The sequence below is a fragment of the Mytilus galloprovincialis genome, chromosome 7, assembly GCF_965363235.1.
Source record: "Mytilus galloprovincialis chromosome 7, xbMytGall1.hap1.1, whole genome shotgun sequence".
Lineage (NCBI taxonomy): Eukaryota > Metazoa > Mollusca > Bivalvia > Mytilida > Mytilidae > Mytilus > Mytilus galloprovincialis.
In genome coordinates, this window is record NC_134844.1 from 19560642 (window position 1) to 19583999 (window position 23358).

Here is a 23358-nt window from a genome sequence, read left to right on the forward strand (position 1 = left end):
ATAACTCAACAGATGGACTTACATTTCCGTTTACGTAGATCTGTATATTAATAAATTCATTACAAAAGTAAATACAAGTGTTTGTAATTTCACTTTGGACGAAGCTAAATAAGCGGAAGCATTAAAAGGCGGGAAACGTTCGGAACCCACGTTTTTTTTCAAAGGTGTTATAAAGTTGCCAACTATTTAAGAAAAAACATTTTTAACAAAATTGCTGACGACAAAAGACTTTTTGGGAATTTCTACTTCAAGAACTTATTTAACTTATAAGGTATGTATTATAGTTTGTTTTTTACTCTTATATAGTTTTGTTAAACATTGTTAAAGATATACTATTTAGATAAATAGCAATAAATATGAGCACGAACATAAAGTATTAACGTTTAAAGCAAAATAGTTTTTAGTTGTTAACAGATGGATGTATTTCAGCAAAAGAATTTCCGACAAACAAACATTCCTTCTTTTTTTTTGTATAATCACTGATTTAAGAAAAGAATATCCTATTACAATTATATATTATTAAAAACTATAACTCGACTCTTTTGGAAGTACACCACTAACTCATGGTCCCATTGCTTTCTATGTTAAATTCCTCCATTTCAAGCAGGCACACCTCTTTCATTTTAAGTTCAAATAAAGTGACAATCATTGTAAGTCAAAGCAACACTTTAGGGTGTCTTCTACTGAAAAAATCAACATACCTTTAATGGCATATAAGAAAGAACTGGTTCCCGGAACTTCGGATGTACCAAAACAGGTACTTCAGATCTGACAAACAGACAAAATGTACCCTCTTTTTACAATTTGGTGCAGTTTTTTTAATATTTAAAATTAAAAGTCCAAAAGTGTTCTACAATGATCACCAGTCCTTCAGCTTTTATTTGATGCCAAAATACCTAAATATCCTACATATTTTGAAAGTTACACTCATGCGTAGGAACTATTTTGCGTTAAATACTACTTTCTGGTATGTGCTTTCTGGCCGGGCCCGAATTAGTGGTGTTACACCTTTTAACCAACGTCACATGACAAATGTCTACTTAGTATCATATGTAGACGGAGAGTACGAGGAAAACAGTCATAATTGGTGTCATATTATAAGAAAATAGGAAAAAGATATAACAAAATAGCTTATAAACTCATGGAATGTAAATATTTTCTACATTTGAAAATGCCTGTACCAAGTCAGGAATATGACAGTTGTTGTCTATTCGTTTTTTTTTTTTGTGTGTTTGGTCATTTGATTTTGCCATGTGATTAGGGACTTTCCGATTTGATTTTCCTCTGAGTTCAGTATTTTTGTGATTTTACTTTTTATCTAACATTCTTATATCCCAGTAAATAAAATTATTGACATACATACTTTGAAATCAACGTATAGCTTTAAACGTTTACGCTAGTTTGTTTGCTAGTAGTGTTTAATGATTAAATGAAAACAGGAAAGTAACAGTCAGTTTCTTTGGATACCAAATTTTCAGTCGATGTATTTTAAAACGCTTTTACGTTATCTGAATAAAGAAGCTTATTGGTTTTGTACTCTTGACTTTGTGTGTGCTGGTTCGCAATTTTGAAGGTTCAAATCAACAAAACATATTGTATATTAATATCAGTATCATTTGTTTCATAATTGAAGTGGATAACAAATACAATATTTGCAGAACTAACGTACAGATTGTTGACCTTCTCATATAACACATTAGTAATCTAAATCTGTTGCATATAAGCAATTTTTTTACTGATAAAGATACAAATATGCTTTTCCAATGAAGCGCTATAAATTCATAATCAAAATTTTATTACAAAACAGATCAGTCACCTTAGGCAGCAACCATTTGATTTTCTGGGGGGGGGGGGGGGGCTATGGTTTTTTTTTGGAAAAAAAAGTTTGTTTCCAGTTTTTGGAGAAAAAAATAATTTGTTTTTGATTCTGAGAAAAAAAAAATGTTTGTTTCACCCTCAGCTGCCACTATAAGTAATGCTAAAATTGAAAGAAAAAAATTGTTTTCGACTTGTCGCGAAAAAAATAGATTGTTTTTCGCCGCAGGCGAAAAAAAAAGTTTGTACAGAAAAAAAAACCATAGCCCCCCCCCCCCCCCCCCCAGAAAATCAAATGGTTGCTGCCTTATCTAAAAAAAAAAAAAGACATACAAAATGTCTATATAATACATGTATGTGTTCATTATATGTATAATAAATCTTTGCTTAATTGTATACCAAATTGTCAAAACTATGAATTCATAAGGCCTTCAATCTAGGCCTGTATTACTAGTATACAATTCTAGAATGACGACGATCAGCACATTTGCAACGTATCGTCAAAAGAGTTTTTAAATCAACACATAATGTTTTTAAGTGTAACAAACATTTTGTGAGAGTTTGATGTCTGAATATACATTTTGCAGTGGAAACTAAAGTAAATGCGATCGTTTATCGAAACACGTTGTCAGTAGAGTATATGAGCTTAAAGATATGTTTTTATTCAATTGTTTTGATTTAAGTAGTAAAATTAGATAATTCACGACAGATAATGGTAGTGAAAAGTTTTGGTCGTCATTCACGTGTTTGAATGCCTGTAACACGACGGTTAATGTCTTCTTTGTTTTTTAGTATTGCCCTTTTTTGTTGCTTAACCTTACGTTTATGATAATTGTGTTATTTCTTATTTTCCGACTTGATACAAGTCTGTCTAATTTTTCAAGCTGATATGATATTGTATAACTCGTTAAATTCTTATGCTACCACAAGTATTTTCTCCTCATGTGCATGCTTGTTCTATACAATTGTAGTTTTGAAGATAATCGATATACTTTGTACTACAAATTGTCACGTTTTGGATTGCACTTTATGTATCCCATTTGTGTTCTTTACAACACATTTTCTTACAAACGACCGTAGGCAGCAAACCATTTTTCATTTTTTGTTCTCAAACAGAACCGAAGCCAAAGCTGGAGGCAAACAAAGTACTTTCAAAACATTTTTGTTGCAATTGATAACTAGTAGCCTTTTTCAAATATTAACGCATCAATGTTCAAACGAAGATTATTCCTGTTGTCTTCTATGTGTCATTTAAAGGATTGTGTGTTTCTCTTAAACAAATTAACTTATTAACGTAAAGCTATGCATAGTTTACACATGCTGAAATTATACATTAAGTAGATACATTATTTTTTTTTTAAACAAGGTGCGCGCGAACGTCGCACATTGGTAATTCAAAAGAATCAGATTTTAATGAAGATGTGAGGGAACTCAACATGACACAGATCCAACAATAACATATAACAAACAAACAAAAACGACATCTTCGACTCTTAATAAATTTGGAATTTTGTGGAATAATGTTAAACAATTTATTTGGAAGTTTGCTAAATAGTATCAATGATAAGATCACACATTGGAGGAAACCAACAAATTGGACAGATATGTTACTGATTATAAGACATTAAAATGTAAAGTATAACAAATCATGTTATATTAGTTGTACAAAATGTAAATAAGCCAGTATTAGATCATCATTATAACGCATTTAAGGAAGATAATTTAGAAATTTCAATTTTTTACAATTACAAAGATGTATTTAAGAAGGCGTCGTTTTAATCGTTTGCCTCTTACAGAATTAAGTAGAAAAGATGTGTCTTTTATTCCAATTCGATTGAAGCAATAATTAGAAATACCAATTTACAAATGTATGACTTAATTGCGTCATAATTCACAAAAGTCATGCATCTTCGAAATAGAGAAGTTTAAGATGATTGATAGAATTGATCAAAATTCGTCAACAATATTCATTTTGATTCACTGCTTTGCAGCAAACTCATAATTTACGTTTCTACTTTCTGTAACGAGGTTGTAAATTAAGTGGAAACAAATACAAACTAATGATAAACAAGAGTTTAAACAGTTATAAACGGTCCTACATACACCAAGTAACCCATAAAAAGTTAAAGATATGAATGAAAAAAAAATGCATAGTAGAAATGATTTTCTAACTAAAGGATGCAAGTTGAAAAGTGTATATAAAATATTGTCTCCTTTCGGCATTTATTTCATTGTCATTGTAGTTCTTAGTGCTTAGAACAAGTATGTACGTTGCCAATGAAATAGAAAATAAATTCATCATAGATACAAGGATTGAAATTTTCTATTTGTGTCAGACGCACGTTTCATCTAATAAAGACTCGAATAAAAAAAAGTTAAAAAAGTAAAATAAAGAACGAAGGTGATGAGCATTGAGGACCAAAAATTCCTTAATCCTTCGATTACACAACAGCTTCAAAAATGAAAAACTGGTGGTGATTTTTGCTTCTTCTTTGGTGTATATGAAGGATAAAAAAAACATACACGATCTTGAAAGCTAAAAATAGACATCTAAATTACTTAATATATAAATGGGTATACGCGAAAAGAAATATTATTCATAGACATGTGGCAAATTCAAAGTTTCTTGTTGTGACTAACGGATCTTCTGATCTAATTCCAATCCCCATTTCAGGGGATATGTGTTCTAGTGGTCATATGTCGCCTGGTATTAAACATATATAGTGTATGTAATTCCCAATTTCAATAGTTAAAGAATTGTGTTTGCTGTTTCTCTGCATAAACTGTGCTTGAAGTGTTCATATTTTTAAATTTGACGCAGGTAAAAAGGGCATACGTCTTTCGACAAATTGTTACCTTGTAAACTAGCACGATCAAGTCCAACCCATGGCATTGGCTTGTTTATGCTGTGTTTTTTGGTTTATTAATTTCTCGTCAATATGTTGGTTTGTTTTTACTACTGGACATAAAGAAGCCATACTTCAATTAATCAATTCCCAAGTTCACGAGTTTGTCTTTCTTAAATCAAATACGTGTATATATTTTCTCAATAATTGCAGGAGTGTTTTCGAATTATATACATGTACACTTATCAAAATCGGTTTACTAGTAACAAAGCTTAGACAGATCAGACATGTATGAAAAGGGATATTCATGTAAAGCTGATATACATAAAAGGTTAAGTAGCCATATTGCATGATTTTAAGAAATGTCATCAATTCCATTTATTTATTCCTATTAACTGTCATATATAGGCTTTATCTCCTCATGACTACTACCTGATCATACATAATAAGCTTTAAAAAAAGAACTATAAAAAACTTACGATAGGATAACTATATAATTTGTATGAATTGACTTTCACTCTCGTTTTTTTATTCTTTTCTATGATTAAACTGTCTATATCTGCTATCTGTATTGTCTTTCAGTTTCAATTTATGCGGAGGAATAGTTGTTGTTAAAGTCACTGATTGTCGAAATGTTCATCTGTCCTATTAATGAGTGTTTGCTGTGGTTGTACTGTGACAAGGTCTTACCTTTTACTGTTGTAACTTCTTTAAATACTAGTAGTATGAACATCCTACATTTATCGTGATTTATTTCAAAGTGATTTAAATTACTTAAAACCACTCTATCCCCATTATTGAAACCTTCATTTTTTCTTCAACCATAATCAGGGGTAAATATGAATACAGGTCTAAGTCAATCGAAATGCAATTTCTACAAACAACAATATGTTCAGTGACAGACACGCTGTTATCAAGATTATAAGACAATGTTGACTGCTGTACCCCTATTTTTGACAGTTTTACCTACCGGTTTTATGTCTTTTTGTTTTACTAGCACATTTTTATTAAATATAATCGAGTGTTATGCAAATGACATACAAGTGAGAGGTTTAGTTAGGTTATAAAAGCAGTTTAAATCAATGTCAAGTACCAAGTCAGGAATATGACAGTTGTTATCCATTCGTTTGATGTGTTTGTGCTTTTGATGTTGCCATTTGATTAAGAGCTTTCCGTTTTGAATTTTCCTGGGAGTTCTGTATTTTTGTTATTTTACTACAGCTACCTATACCTATCGACAATAACATGGAGTATGAAGCAAGAAATAAACGCACTATCAGCTTCATTTCAATGCCGACGTATGCATTATTCTCTTAATTGATAATTGAATAGTTCATACTTTGTTTAAAAATATAAAGAAAGGAAACCAACAGATTCTATTTATGAAATAAAGTCAATATTTCTTAATATAATCAACCTACAGAGTTGGAAAGAAACCTGCTTTTAGTGAGACGTAAGTTGGTACTTTTGATTGTTCCTACGGCAAGACAAGGACTTCATTATTAAATTTGACATTTAACACTTGACGAGACCGTTGCAAAACATGACAATGTGAACCAATTTAAGCCAAACAATATTGAGTGAAGAATAATTACACGGAATTTGTCTCAAAGATAATCTCGTTATGATAGACTATTAGATTTAACATTGAAAAACAACACTATATATTATACAAAAGAACTTCTGAAGACTGTTCGTTCTTTGGTTTTATCTTCTACTTTATTATCTATATAATCGGTTTTAAATTTCATACTTCAACAAAGTTTGGTAGGACTTCCTCAAGCGTTGAAGATAAATTTGAAAAATGCATTAAATGTAAATTCGCGTAGGTCAGAATTGGGGAACTAACAAGGTACACAAAATTAATTATGCTTTGTTCCTCGATACTCTTCAACTTTTTTACTTTTTTTATTTGATCGTCACTGATGAGTCTTTTATTTTTGGAACAACGAAACATGCTGCACCTGGCGTACACATTTTAAGCCTGGCATCAATGATAAGGTTATTTACAGTAAATTTTATGAGATACAGATTATAATATCATTTGATACACCATTCATGACCAAAACTAAATACTGTAAAATTTGAATGATTTTATATATTTTTGTTTTCCCAATTTTATTTCAAAACATTTTTGCGCGATGGCCAATTTTGTGCATCGACCAATAACGGCTTTCAAAGTATTATTCATTGCTTTCTGTTTTTTTTTTTCCCTTTTTCTGGAGGGGGAGGATTTTTGCATTTTTCGTTATCGCGAAATCAGCGAAATTGATCCCCGCGCGAAATGTCAATCTGTTTATTGGTAGAATTCAAAACATATATTTGTGTATAATTGTGTTTTTATTATGATTAAGATTATATCACAATGTTGTCTGCTGTGCACCGTTTTTGCCTATTATGTGTGTTTATTTTGCTCACACATTGTTATCATACAAGTGAGAGGTTGAGGCAGCTATTTAGCCAGGTTTACTCAACCATTTTCTTCATAAAGAAATGTCTGTACCAATTATGACAATTGTTTCCATTCGTTAGATGAGTATGACCTTTTGACATTGCCATTTTACAAATCACTTTCCGTTTTGAATTTCCCTTGGTGAACAGTATTTTTAGTTTACTTTTTGTATCATTGTGTTGTTACTTTGGGATGTAAAGGTGTAAACTCGATAAAGCCCTAAAAGAGCTTAAATTTTAAATTAAAAATTATTGACCAATATCACATTAGATAAAAAAAAAAAAAGACACAATGACTAGATAGAAAAATTATGTAATTTCCGTTTTTTTTATGTCACAACAAATAGCACTCATTCAATGACATTTGTTAAAATAAATTTCACGAAACAAAGATCCCACGCGTCTACAAAATGTTTCTTTTAATATGATTTTTGTTATGACATTATACTTATCTGACTTGAATATTTAGATTGTCGACTGCTCCCTATGTTTCCTAGGACGAAATTTTGTTGAAATCAGACGATTTTGTAAAATTTGGCAAAATATTGTATTTTTGACACATTAGAGATATAAAAATCAATGCTGTAAAATTACCCTTTAACAAAAATAGTACTATTTGAATTTTTGACCCGTCTTTTCATAAACTTAGAACATTTTTATCTTGAAACATTGAACTTGCAAAACAAGGCCAAATATGACCTTTACCGAAGTCACTCCTTTCCAGTTTTTTACCATTGAAGTTATTTTTAAATCAAAGAGGTGTAAATGAAGCAGTTTTGCGCAGAAAAAAAGAATCCCAGACTAGAATAGTTTGAACAGAAAAAAGTAAAATCATAAAAATACTGAATTCCGAGGAAAATTCAATTGTAAAGTCCCCAATCAATTGGCAAAATCAAATGACAAAAAACATCAAACGAATGAACAACAACTGTCATATTCCTGACTTGGTACAGGCTTTTTCAAATGTAGAAGAGATATGTCTATCCTCTATAGTCTCCCTTTCAGACGTTCTATCTGCTAAGTCATAGTTGTAACAAACCGATTTGTAGCCAGCTTAATTGGTTTTTACGTCATAATCTAAATGGAATAAAAAAGATAAATATGGCATACAATATTATTCAATTAAATATTGATACAAGTGATAATTATCGGAATGGTAATATATTTATTTGTATATTTGTTATTTAACGCTATGAGGGTTGATCTAAAGTTCATTTATCTAGACGACTAGGCTTATATATAAAAGGAGGTAGGTACCTATGTTATATTTATTACTATTATATATTATGAAATTTCGATCTGCTTAAGAACCGTTTAATTGTCACTATTTAAAGAAAAGTGATGTTAACATCGCTGTAGCAATTTGACCTCCCTTTTTATCTTGATACATTAAAATTTAATTAATGACATTTCATAGTGCATAAACTATAACGTAAATAAACTCATCATAGATACCAGGACTAAATTTTATATATACGCCAGACGCGCGTTTCGTCTACAAAAGACTCATCAGTGACGCTCGAATCCAGAAAAGTTAAAAAGGCCAAATAAAATACGAAGTTGAAGAGCATTGAGGACCAAAATTCCTAAAAGTTTTGCCAATTACAGCTAAGGTAATCTATGCCTGAGGTAGAAAAGCCTTAGTATTTCAAAAACTGTAGCAGTATAATGATTCAGTATAGACGTTACAAATAAGAGAACAACGAAGCATGTTCCTGTAGAATCGCCTGATTTTTTAACATCCACCCCATAATTGGCATTTCATGAATCCTTGGACTGCTTTTGCTATGATAAATGACGGTTGTATAGTAACCGTATAATGAAATTCATTGTACTTGAATGCAGTTTATCTCCGTTTACTCATTATGATCCTAACCGAATACGACCACATGGATCACTTTGGGATACAAATGCCCATTCAGACAATATGATCTTAGTCCTAGGTTTGTGAGATCGTATTGGCCTTTAGTATGGCAATTGTATACGCCAGACTCGTGTTTCGTCTAAATAAGAATCATCAGTGATGCTTAGATCAAAAATGTTTGAAAGCCAAAACAAGTACAAATATGGAGATCATTGAAGACCAAAAATTCCAAAAAGTTGTGCCGAATACGGCTCAGGTAATCTAAGAAAATCTTTAGTATTTCGAATAATTAATATTTTTTAAACAGTTAATTTATAAAAATGACCATTTAATTGATATTCATGTCCCCACCGAAGTGCTGGCTACTGACCTGGTGATACCCTCGGATACGAAGCGTCCACCAGAAGTGGCATCGACTGTTTTATAATTTTCAGTTTTATGTAGATTTGTTATATACAGTGATTAAACGTAAAGCTATGTATACGTCAAGAAGACGAAATCCAACTACAATCTTAATCAATGGGACATCGAATATTAATCAAACAGTCTACAGAAAAATACCTATGTCTAAGCAAAATGTCCAAGTGAAACACAAAAATGTATAAAACTAAACAGAGACTAATAGTATCAGCAACGACTTCTCTTTAAAACATCTTTCAAAAGTTAAGTAATAACATAAAACAAACACTGATGAGGTTCTTCACTAGGTTCATGCACATAAGCATGTTAAATGGGTGTATCTAGTTTATCCATATCATTACCCTCCCCTTTAAACCTTGGTCATTTGTCGTATTGGTTTTTGTTTTTAGGTTTGTTTTACTTTATATTTCTTCGACTTGTGGTTTTAATCGTGATCTAATATTCTGACAGATACTGTATTTTTTTTTTTCAAATCTATTTTATTCAAATTTAAAAAGCTAAAGCATTGTTTAACTACAAACTAACAATTCAAGTTAAGGATTATGGTGTTGTTCTTCAAATTCTAGTTTCCGGTTGCCTCCCAACTATCACTAATTTTATTTTATCTTTTTCGTATTATTTATCTTTTTCATTTATATCATTGGAATCATAAGTATAATTAATACCTCTTTAATGCATAGTCATACACTCAAGTGGACCTTTGGGGTGATTTTCATGTTCCTTCCTTAGAATCAGTGGTGATATTTTCCTCACATCACTTTAAATTTATTCAAAATCAAATAATATAGTCTCACATTCAATAAATAGTTGACGTATTCAAAAGTATACGTTACCACCTCAGAACAATTAAACTAGTAAGTTGTAGCCGTGAGAAATGTGAATTTTCACTGAAAAGAAACTCATTTCTTTTGAAACATGCAAATAACAAATTTCTAAGAAATTACCCTGCTACGTGGTGTAGAAATAAGCCACTCCATATACTGAATAAATTCACTTTACCTCATTAAATATTCAAGATAATCCTCAACCATTACCTTTTGTTTAAAACTTCTAAGATAAAAACATTTTTCTTTAGATTTTATACTGGAAAGGATAAATATTATTCAAAGTAATGTTAAATAAATGTACAGATTTTGATATTATTCACACTTAACTGAACAGCAATTAAATTAACAGTTAATTAAGGACATTTATTCAAACGATATGTAAAACCAAATGTTCTCAGAGTTTATTGAAATCGTCGAAACTACAAGCATATATATAACATCGACGACTTCATTTTATTTTAATGCAAATCTGCATCTGATGTTATGTCATCTTGAATGAAAATAGTACGAGAAATCGAATACCAAAACAAAACTCAATTCAATACGCTTTCATAGATTTTAATTGTTTAAAAATGTATTTGAAACTCCGATTATTATGCATGTTCCAAAGTCCAACTATTCTTTTGACGACATAATAATGATAGAACGAACCAAATCTTCAATTTTATTTACAAATAACAATTCCGAATGGAGTCATACCGGAAAACACTGTACTTACTCATAATTATAGTTATCAGAAGACCAAGAAAAACAACCAACTATATAATACGGAATTAAACACAACTATTGAATTTAGATGTATAAGTCTTATTTCATTGGCGAGCGTCATACCAACCAAAATGTTATGTATGTAAAACCGTTTTCATATTTTTGGTTAGCGAGAGGGTTGAATGCTTACAAACATGTTTAACCCCACAGATGAGCTTTCCTGTTAAAGATACATCAATATAAATTCGCTTCGCATGAAAGTTAGAAGTGTTATTTTAATTTTTGTATACTTGAAAGAGATCTGAACTGAAATGATTCCAAAAAAATGTCTTCATTTAAATTAAGGGCTGTCTGTTTATAGTAAATCATTTAAAACATTGAACTTTGAATGCAATGAATTTATATAGCTCTTTGTATCTATGCTTATATATATATATAAGTTCTTAGAAACTCATCTACCAACATTCGCGTAAATAACAAGGATATATGTTGTGATTGCAAAAAAACAGCAACTGAATTCCTGACTTCTGATTTGGAGAGAAACAGGGGCATAGGATCTAAACAAGTTTGTACGCGTTCGGTCCCACATCTGAGACAGTTGGGTACTTAGTAGCATAACAAAAAATAAACTCACAAAAATATTGTACTACATGGAAAATTAGAAACGGAAAGTCTAATCGTATGGCAAAATCAAAAGCTCAAACCCATCATACGAATGGACAACAAATGTCATAAAAAGCTAAATCACGATTATTTGTTTTGTATAATGACAAAAATTACTTCATTCAGTTTTATTTGAAGGAAGTTTTTACTGTTGGTCATAGTTTTGTCTAGAATTGATTAATTAATGATAAATGATTATCCGCCTTGTACCGTCTTACGTTCTTTAAACTTCAACATATTTTCGATCTGCACAAACATAATTTACTCCTATAGTCAGTTTTTGTCTTAATCTCGAAAGTATTCAATAATGATATTATTTCTAATTACTTTATAATTCTAACATCATGCCCACATCCATAGTTTCCCGAATTAATTTGATTCCGTGTTTTGTTTTATGCCTTCATTAAAAATTTTCCTAGTGTGACCTTTGTGTTTATAATGTGACGTTTTTTTCTTTTAAGATTATATTATCGGACTATCAAAATGATTTAAACAATATTACAAGTAAGATTATATAGATCAAAGGTCTCTATGGAAACTGTAATATTTGTTTCCAAGTTTTACAAACTATTACGTTTACTCTTTGTTACAAAAATTAACACAAAAGACCTCTAAAACAACAGAATATTTGATATTCTGGTACCAATTACATCCTTATCATCATAAAATAACAATTAAAGCAGACTACTTGATTCAATTTTACAACAATCATTAGCAGAACGTTTTACGTTTATAACGGACGACAATTATCGAGTTGTCAATTTTGCTGTTAACTTTTGAGCGTCATCATTGTAATCAACGTCTACTGCAAGCATAAATTGAATTTAAACAAGCACAACACACGATTTTATCATCACCTGTATCGCGGAAACGTGCGGAAAATTAAAATTTGATTACTAATTTGAAGTCATAAAAAAGACAGTTAACATTGTAATTGCAATGCTAAATAATTAAAAGATTTTTTTTATCTTTGGTTTTATTATAACAGACTGGAAATCAAACAACAAAGTATGTAATTTATCGACGTAAAAAGTCCTACTATGCCTAAACTCCTATGACAAAGATTTTTTATTGTTTTTTACGAGGTTCCCTCAGATATTGAGGGCATTATGTCCTGAATATTGAGTTAACTATTCCTGTGTGACCTAAAAGTTTAATGTGTATTTGCGTGACACGTCAAATGAGTCAACAAAATGATGAACCCCTTCTCTCACTATTGTAAAAACACGGAAGTGAAAAGTAATTACGTTTACAATTTATTACAATTAGGTTCAGATCAAACACATATGCATTGTTGAAAGATGTTCATGAAAATAAATAAGATGAAAATAAATTTCAATTAAAGACCATTACATCTTTTTGTTGGAATTAATGAAGAAAATATTGTTCTGAATTTATTCAAAGGGAATACAAATACTAAAAAATCAGGACAGCAATGCAAATTATTCTGATCAACTCAAGATTTATAGAGATTAAAACATTATGAGCATATGCTGCACTTAGCGCTAGACAGCATGCAAAACATCTTCAGCCCATAATAGTGTAAGCGTAAACAAATGACGTCTACTCCATATCTCTTGTTATTCATTTGTCATAATTGTAATATAATCACATTAGTGAACTATCTTTCCTGACATTGCGCGACATAACTTGAATATAGTTTTGATATCTTGTATATTTTCAGAAATTACAGTTTGTTGGATATGGTTGAAACTTACATGTGGTTATTAATAACAGCTATTCTATTTCTGACGACCTCGGCAGCAGTCGAAGACGACGTTACGAACCGAGGAAAACAGTATGTACAAAACCTTTTATCATCTCTATTAATAAATTAAAGTTATACAATTATTGTATTTGAGACACATTTACTTCATTTGGTAAGCTCAAAGCCGACTTATTTAGGTAGCGACACCATTAGAATGGACACGAATTAGTTGTTTAAACGGTTTTATGACAGGTAAGCTTGGAATTACGAACTAAAGCTCAAAACAGGTACAAAAAAGATCAACCACTTTGTTAATATGGAACAAATCCTAAAGTGTATATGGCCTTGTATTGACTCCAGGTTAGGACTGACAGATTAACAGCAGCTACATTTTAGAATTGAATGCTTTTTGTTTGTAACTTCATTGGGGTGTAAAAGCGTTGACCGAAGTACATTTTGTATGAAGCGTGCAAGCGCTTCATACTAAAAATGTGCGCACTGTCAACGCTTTTACAACCCTATGAAGTTACAAAAAGACGCATTCAATACTTATAATTACATTTTTTTAGCAATGATCATGAAAACACGAATTTTATTATTGTTTTATTTAATTCACCTGTGCACTTTATTGTGGGACCACGTGTTATCATTAATGAAAAGTTTTATTGAGCAATGCAATTGCTTACGGAATAACACGTGATGTGCAGTTAGTCAATCAGAATAAAACATACATCTAATGTAATTATTCAAGCATAACTTGTAAATGAAGAATATGTCTCCAAGTTTATACGATATTCCAGAGCTTACATTTCCTATCAAGTTTCAAGCAGTTAAGTAAAAATCTTACTTTCACAAATTTTACGAACAACTTCATGAGTTGGTTGACAGTTATGGAATATCTGTTTCTAAGATGACAACGAATATACTAGTATGTTCTAATTGTCTTAACCAAAATCTTGTCCTCTTTTTCTCAAATGTGACCTTTTGAATTAAGACGTATCATCAGGTTTGTACATACTTGAGCTTCATAACTGGTGCCGCATGTGAAGCAGGGTCCGCTGACGTTTTTTTTTTACTGTTGTTTAAAAGACATCAAAGAAAAACAAATCGCATGTTCGATGTTTGTAGTGGAGTGATAGAAAATCAATCCTTTTGGAACTCTATGATATATAAATACATATCAATTTGTATTGGTGTGACTTGATATAAATCACGCATTGCATTTTATAAATAAGAAGATTTGGCATGAGTGCCAATGAGACAACTCTCCATCCAAGTCACAAGTATAATGAGTTAACAATTATAGGACTTCAAAACAGAGTCTTGGCTGAGCAAAGTTGGATTACACCGAACAACAAGCTATAAAGAGCCCTAGCATGACTAGTGTAAAACAATGCAAACCGGCAAAACCAACGGTATAATATATATTTATATAAAACGAGAAACACCTTTTAACCGCATCATCAAATGACAGCCACTGAACACAGACTCCTGACTAAAAACAGCAGGTTTAAACATTTTAACCGACCTCAACCTTTAAATGAATTTGTCCATGATTGCCTGATCCGGTAAATGAAATGAATTTCTCTATGATGGCCTAATTCAGTTAATGCCATTTAAATTGATAGTATAACTGCAATAAATTGATATAACGGTCTTTTGAGGACACTAAAGACACCAAATACTTTCTGATTTTTGTTTTACCAGTTACTTCACAAAGAATTTATAGTCAAAGTTAAACTGAAAATGTCATGGGGAAAATAAAAACAAAAACAACAGTTTACAAAAAACTCTTATTGCTCCGGAACAAGAGTACAAAGGTTTAAAATATCATTCCCCCTACCTTAGCAACAATATACCAACTTCACTTGCATATGAGATATGCATTTCTCAACTTATCCGGTATTCAAGAGCTTGCAGATACTACTCATACTTGGTAAAACGTCACCAGTGTCTAAGCAGAAAGTTGATTAACCAGGGATATGTGAAAGACCGTCTCATCCTTTTTCTTAAATAAAGAGGATCATCGGAAGGTACCATAACTTTGTTAATACATATTCTGTATCAACTTCACAAATAATACACGATGGTCTTGAAATATAGATTCTGAGTGCTGACGTTGTTTATCATCTTCATAACGTGCTATAGAATTCTTTTTAATGTTTCTTTGTGAATATTGCTTTTACTGTTTAGTCTATTGTGGGTGATATCCATTTGACGTGACATGGTTCTTATACATTCCGTTCTTGGGTTATTTTATGGCAAAAGCTTTGTATTTTTGTCTTTAATTTTTCTTTATGCCTTTTTGTATTTCTTTGTTGGCATATTTGTTTGTTTTTGTAGTGATTAAGAGTATAGCACATGTGGAATGCTGTACCTCTTTTCTACTTTGTTACCTATTGTGTCTTGTGTTCAAACATCGTTGTCTATAGTGTGAGGTTTAAGCTAGCTATAGAACCAAGTTTTAATCCATCATTATCTACATAAGATCATGTCTATACCAAGTCAGGGAATAACAGTTGTTATCCATTCGTTTGATGTGCTTGTGATTTTGATTTTACCGTATGATTAGGGACTTTTCCTTTATAACTTTCTTCGAAGTTCGGTATTTTATTTATTTTACTTTTTTCAAATACTCTAAATAGATGAAAGCTTCCCAAGAAAACGTTGACTCAAATCTTTAAAGGTCGTCTTTAGTGTAGCTTCAGATGTATTTGGATATTATACATATCTGAGCTTAGTGATTATGTGTCATGGATCGATGCACTGTCCCTTTTAATCTATTCTCTTTTTCATGTCTACGCGTTTATCCTTTTATGGATTAGCGTTTGAATGTAGACAAAACCTGCTACGTTTGCCTTGTATTATTACTGTATCTTAATAATACTTGACAGCTTATTAGACAATAAAAATATTTCAGGGTCTTTTTCGTTAGATGTATCCAACTCATACAATCAAGGTTGACATTCGTCATTGCTACCTTTATTAATACTGAAATGTTAGCATCAACCGGACACTATCATACATTTATAGACTTAATTACTTTTCCATTAATGACTTACAGCAATGAAAGAGTTACTATTGTTGAAGGTATAACAATATATATTGAACGTTAGACAATAACGACACCAACGTGTAACCAATATAACAATTAAGACTACCTGTTCCAGCAGGGCTTTGTTTGTAGGATTAGAGGTGTGTAATGCGTTTTATTCAACAGATCTTTTATGTCCATTATTTAGAACAATAAAAACAACATAGGGAAGAAATTTAAACAAATGAGGTTATTAGTATAACCTATCAGTGAAATGAGAATACTAAATTCTTTTGTCGGTTCTGAAAAATTGCTTTCCATATCCTTTGGACAAATTAAAGTTCTTAAAGGTATCTGAATAAGTATGCTTACAATCAAACGGCGTAGAGATTTGATAAAATATAATACTAGTATATAAACTTTGTAATCTGAAATTAATTTTGTTTGAATTTACTCAAACCAATTGTGAAGAGTTTTAAAACTGTATTTTTTTGTCTAAGTACACAATAAATATGAACTCATCAAACATGTATAGAACTTTTTCTGTATTTATTTGTTGTTTTTTTTTCGTTTCTTTTCATTTCATTGTCTTATTTCATTTTCGTGTTTGTATCCCTTTTAATTTACTGATATTCTATCTTTTATTTATATTGTTTGACGAATTGAATTTCAAAACAGATTGTATCATAACGAAATTGACTTTGTATTCTAAGCATATGATATAATGGAAAAATGAAATATGAGGATTATATTCAAATCAAAATTATACAGACATTGTCAAAAAAGAACAAATTATGTCAAATTATTGAGAAAAGTTTAAATGTGTTGGTAGATTTTTCAATTTGTCAAAGAGATCAAAAATGTACTCGAATAATATTTAATTCCAACTATTATAGAAGAATATATTTAAAGGCAATTTACCAGCTACAACCATTTTGTTGTTGTTTGCTGACTTTTTTTCTTAATCTCTAACAATATAAAACAAATCGTTTTAGACAAATTGATCACACTTTTTCGATTAGAATACATGACTTTGTTTTCAATTGACATTTGTTTTTATTTTTTGAGTAATGGCATCAACTCCATGATGCCAAATTAATGATTTCTATGTGTCAAAACTCGTTTTTGTGTGTCGGAAACCAGAAGGACGTCTTTATTTGAAAGTTAGCAGTTAAGATGGACTTCTGTTGAGATAACCTTTTGTAAATTAGCTCTTAGGAAGTATACAACTCAAAATCAATGGCTAACTCTTCATTTTCAAATCTTGATTTAATATTCCAGGGAAAATTGATTCCAAATTTTAGTTAATAACCGAAACACTCCGTCTTGATAGAGATTTTTAAAAATTGATTATTTAAAATCGTATTATGTTCTTTGTTTTAATTTCCCATTTGTATTTTCAAATAACAAAACGGCTATATCAAATTGATTTATGTTTATCAGTTGTTAAAGAAACAAGTAAATTGGATAGGTTTAGAGTAACGTGCTGATTAATTTAGCCAAAGGAAAAGTCAACTATCCTCTTTCATAAATTGAACATATATATTGTGCTGAAATCTATATAAATCCAAATTCTTTCATAAATTCTGAAAACATAATTGAAACAATAAATATTGCCGAAGTAGTCAATTCATATAGATACAATTTCAAATCTCTAAAAGCTAACTTTCATTACGACAATAGCGTAAAATAAGTTTGTTTTTGTTTTTGTTTTTTTTTTGTTTTTTTTCGGTCCATATATGGCCTAAAGGTGAAAGAAGAACACGAAATATAAATCAAATAACTTCAATTCTTATCAAATTTTAGAACTACGAGTTCAGGGACTTAAAATACTTTGTTTCTCCTTTTTGAAATTATTGAAGAGATAAATGTTAATTAACGTTAAGGGTTCCTAAGTATAGCAATTTTGCTTCTCAGCTAATTACAAATCGAATAATACAATAAAAAGTCATCGGAATGATGACTTTGTCGATGTTAATTTGTAGTGTTAACGACTTACAATTGATAATACCAAACGTCAGAAGCTGACGAGAAGACAACACGGAACAATGTAAATTAGTTATAACTCTTTGTAAGGTTAGGGAAAGTGATTCGGCGGATCAAGGACTTCGATATAAAGGGATGGATGGATGTGTGGATAGATGACGTTTAGTTTAAATACATATTCAGCACGAGAACATGTTTGAAATACAATACAAATATATACCCTGATTTTTCTTACGATGCGGGGTAAAATATTTTGTCTCCAATATAAACTGTTATAACTTGCAAATGAGTGAATGCCTGTAATCGATACAAGTGGTATTCTATCAAACTATGGACAAGTAACTCTTATTTCCATATGTATGTTAAGAAAACTGTCTGGTTGAATCAAAAATAAATTCGGCATAGCTCAAAAATAAATGGGCTTAGTTAACTGGGAGCATGTAAATAGACCGCGTGATAATCAAATATACAAAGTTTTAGTTCAGCTTTGATATTGTCAATTAATAAGAATTGAACATGCATTTACACCATTACAAACCTAAATGTTTACACCATTACAAACCTTCCATTATAAACCTTAATGTTCGCTTTTCTGTATAACAGATTGAACGTCTTGGTATATGTAAATAGACTGTCACTATATAGGTTTTCTAATTAGCATAAATTTAAGTCCTGATAAGAAATTAATGTTTCTACCATGGCTTAATTAAAATAAAACTGGAATAACGAACAAATGGTGGTAAATGAAGAGAATATTCGCGAAGTTTCACGATCTAGGATCATCTAGTCTATGGAAATTAGCTTTTAGCGTGACATTAACAAAGTGCGTATGTACCGCCATCTCTAAAAACTTTGGTCTATAGATTAATATCTATATTACCATGCTTCAATGATTGCATTCACTTTTATGGCAAGGAATATATTTTGACAACAGACTTTTTTCTTCTCATTGTATGTGCAATTGTTTTAATTTTTCAACAATCAGTTCTTTATAGTTTTGTGTAAAAACATCACTTTCCTTTACTGATTGAAAATCTAAATGATGCATAGACCTTATTTGCATACATGTAATTCATTTTCAAATCTATATAGTGGATTGCTCATAGAAGCAAATATTTCATTTGGTAAACATGATGGTTAAAAGTAAAATAACAAAAATATCGAACTCAAAGGAAAGTTCAAATCGGAAAGTCCCTTATTTTAAAAATATCAAAAACAAAAGCACAAACACTTCAAACGAATGGAAAACAACTGTCATATTTCCGACTTGGTACAGAAATGTTCTTGTGTAAAAAATGTTTTAAACTGGTTTAACATTGTTTTTTTATAATATAATATCTATTCTTTTTCCTGTACTATTATTGAAGCAAAAAATGTTATTACATTTTTCATTGAAATGAACAACATCTTTCTAAAAAAAAACAAGTGCATTGCTCATTATGTATATGTAAACAAACAATACTTGGACACCAATTAGAATATTTTACAGGTCGTATATTCCGTTGAATTGATGTTCAAAAGGAAGAATCTTTGAGGTTTCTATACCCAGAATCGGTGGCTCTTTCTATGTCAGGAGACTGCCCTCGCAAAAAAAAATTATACATTTTCTAGTTTTGGGATCGTATATATCAAAATATTTTCGTTTGAAAGACATCCAATTTGTTTTTGATGTATGACATACCATGTTGGCATAACTATCACATGCTCTAGTTACTAGTTTTCTCGCTTAAACCCCATTTATGCAGATATCGATAGAAACTAAGCCACTTATTCATGTAGCGATTAAGACAAAATTTTAGCGATACTAATTTACAAAAATCGCATCTCTTATCATATGATATATGATTATGAACTTTGGCTACGTGTAAATACGACGCCAAGTCCGGTCGGAAAAAGGACGTTCAACCCAATACCTTGTTTAGAGAATGGACAATGCTTGCAATGTGCCATTTAACGTTCATCAAACAATTAATCAATCAAATGAAAAACCTTCCATTTTATTTTTCAGACTTATACAGCAGCTAGATGACGTCCGCCATAACTTAAAATCAGTAACAGAGTCTTTAGAAAAACTTTCTGACGTCATTGAAGAGTAAGTTAATATAACGTTATAATTTAATTTTTTGATGTAACGCGTCTTCTGATTGGCTGACAGTGTTTTGTCTATCAGCTCATAGACATATGCTCGTCATGTGACCGTGACTTAAACGCTATTTAGTGTGCAACACATTTTAAAAGTTATGTCTTCATAGACAGAAAAAATATTAGTCATTCCTTAAACAAACCAATTATTTATGAGATCAAAATTTCTCCTGAATTTCATTTTTAGAACGAAAAGATCAGTTGAAATAAGTTTATTTCTATTTTTTTCTGTTCCCATTTATACCAACATCAGAAATAAATATTATGTTTCATGCCTTATTTGCTTTAATTTCTTTTGTTCAATCAACTATGAGACGAGTTTTCCAACTATTTGTGTTAGAAAAGCATGTATAACAATTATTCATACAGTAACCTCATCACAACTTTCGATCAGTGTTTGTGCGATAGTCTGTGTGGTAGTAATATGACAAAGTGTTATGTACTATGTAAGAATTGTATCTTCTATATGCAAATGTGAACAAACACTACAGATGACTTTGTATAGTTCTTAAATACGATATGCAGGGGGTTCAAAACATATTTTGACCTAAGTTTATATGCATCTACTAGATAATTTTTATGTGTTTTACTTTTGATTTATGTTTAGCGATGACATTGTAATAATTCAAACAATAAGTTTCCGTTGTGGATAGGTTCAATTGGTTAACCCTATCCTATAGTACGCAACTCCTTTACATATGCAAATCCATATCTGTAAACTGTTACAAATATCACACTTTAAACGTTCTAAGATGACATTACATACATAGCAGTTGACCAAGTAAATTTAATTTAAAACAGTCATTTGATATTTCACTTAGTTGAGAAAACTGCAACAATATTTCAAGTTTCTTCCAGAAGACTGCTGATATAACAATACATTCATTATTTCAGAGAATGTACTTGGGGAGGCGGAATGTCCGACGAAATGTGTTCAACAGTAGATATCGATGAAATTCAAAGGAGCTTTCAAGTAATACATGATAGAAATAGTCCAGGAAAAAGATCTGTACCAAGTATGGACCCTTCACTTCGACAGTAAGTATATAAACGGGAATATACATTGGAATATTGAAATGATTACTAATACTATGACTATGCCCTTGAAGTTGCTTTCAAGTTAACAATTAACAAAGCGAGATCATCGCACTATCTTGAATAAAGATAACATCAAATATATTCACACTTGAGTCAAGAAATGAAGCATAAATATATAAAATTTTGTCATAGTTGTTTTTCTGACTTAAGTACTATAGTGTTTGAAAATCATGTTAAAATCGTTTCAAAAGGTATGTTGCCATCATGGATACTTTTTTTGTGAGCAAAAGAGTTGAACGAAAATGACATATATCAAAACAAAATGTCTAATAGGTAAAAAAAAAAAGCCTTGAAAATTAAAAATACCATAGAAATGGTTACAGCGGTTCATGCCTATCTTGTTATCATCATGTCTTGTTCATTGTAGATTTCTACAAGATCTTTTAAGAAAGAAAGAGATGATTCAAAGACTAAAACATATCTTGACATATGCTGACAATGCAGTCCATGAAGAAAGGTAAATGTCTTCAAATGCTAGAATTAAACACTAATATGAGTACAACTTAATGGTGTTTAATATAATATATGATTTAGCTTTTAAAATACTATTAGTTTACTTTGCTCTTACGCCTAAATTCTGCAAAATTAGCCGCGGAAAGGATAATACCAATAATGAAGTCATTGGTTTCATAAACGGCTTCAGATCGAAAATGTTTTGATCTTATTAGACCTCACAAAGTATAAAGGTCCATACATTATTATTGCTTCTCATGAAACTGGCTTTCAATCTTGATGTATATGTTTACTTGTAGAATGTCTGTCTGGTTGCATCATATATTGTCGCTTATACTTATTGCATATGATATCAAACAGTTATTGCGCTTTTGCGCTGATAAACAATAAGTGATAGAGACCAATGATCTGTTGATTTTAGGTCCTTGATCCAAAGAATAGAAAACTTCTTCTCTGAACAATTGTTTATTAATTTTTATTTAACTTTACTTAAATGTTATGTAACGTGTAACATCTTCTATTTACAGGAAGAAGAGTTGTCAGTTAAATCTCGGGTTCCACTGCCAGACACAAGAGTACTCCGCCATTGCTGACATGTTTAACTTCCTAGGGAGTGGCAGAAGCCCAGGGAAGAGAAGACGACGATCTATTCAACAGATTCTGAAAACAAAAGAAACATTATAAGCACATTGTGTATCAGCGATTTCAAATTTTCTTTTAATTAAACCACCGTACATTTATCTTGAATGCCAATAGTTTGATGCATGATACGGCAGGAAATTTCTCTTTAGGACAGAACAGAACGTTAAAAAAAATATTGTTGTTTTTTTTTTTTGTTAGAAGAACATTATGTTTTATGTAATGATAAAATGAGTACATACTTCTTTTATACAGAGTTATATGTTTTCGAATTTATCCATCTCAATAGTACAAGTTTCAATAAATACAAAAAAACTGTTTTGTGGTATTTTGTCTAGATTAATCGTTTCGAACACTTAACAAGAACTTTCCAAATGTAAACTTGTATTCCATTCCATATCTTACGCTGTAACTTTTACTTCTGATTTGTTTGTTTGTAATATTGTGTTATATTGTAGATTAATATTTTCTAGTATAATGCAATTTGTTATTTAATATTTATATTTGTATTTTGTGCAATATTCTTTGAAATTGTTCTCATTCGCAATAAAGTTTTAAATTTTCACATTTATGCATAAACCATCTGTATCTGATCTAATTAAAAGAAAAGTACAATGCTGTTAAAGAGGACTTGTCTCAGAATCGACTATTATTCTTCTTGTTTGGTTCCGAGATTGTCGTCTACGAAAATTGCAATGCATACT

At 30.6% G+C, this 23358-nt stretch overlaps 1 protein-coding gene across 1 annotated transcript; it reads left to right on the forward strand.

Moving 5' to 3' along the window:
• LOC143082477 (uncharacterized) lies at positions 1–23219 on the forward strand. The gene is made up of 6 exons (XM_076258160.1): positions 1–271; positions 13279–13392; positions 20331–20414; positions 21359–21502; positions 21930–22019; positions 22543–23219. Exons 2-6 carry the CDS (start codon positions 13298–13300, stop codon positions 22697–22699), a joined length of 570 nt encoding a protein of 189 aa, XP_076114275.1. The 5' UTR covers positions 1–271; positions 13279–13297; the 3' UTR covers positions 22700–23219.
• The last annotated feature ends 139 nt before the right edge of the window (positions 23220–23358 follow it).

What these genes read in the sequence shown, in the direction of transcription:
- LOC143082477 (XM_076258160.1), top strand. Translation starts at nt 13,298, where the DNA reads ATGGTTGAAACTTACATGTGGTTATTAATAACAGCTATTCTATTTCTG. An exon ending in GTTACGAACCGAGGAAAACA is followed by an intron (nt 13,393 to 20,330) that starts GTATGTACAAAA and finishes TTTATTTTTCAG; the next exon opens with ACTTATACAGCAGCTAGATG. An exon ending in AATGCAGTCCATGAAGAAAG is followed by an intron (nt 22,020 to 22,542) that starts GTAAATGTCTTC and finishes TTCTATTTACAG; the next exon opens with GAAGAAGAGTTGTCAGTTAA.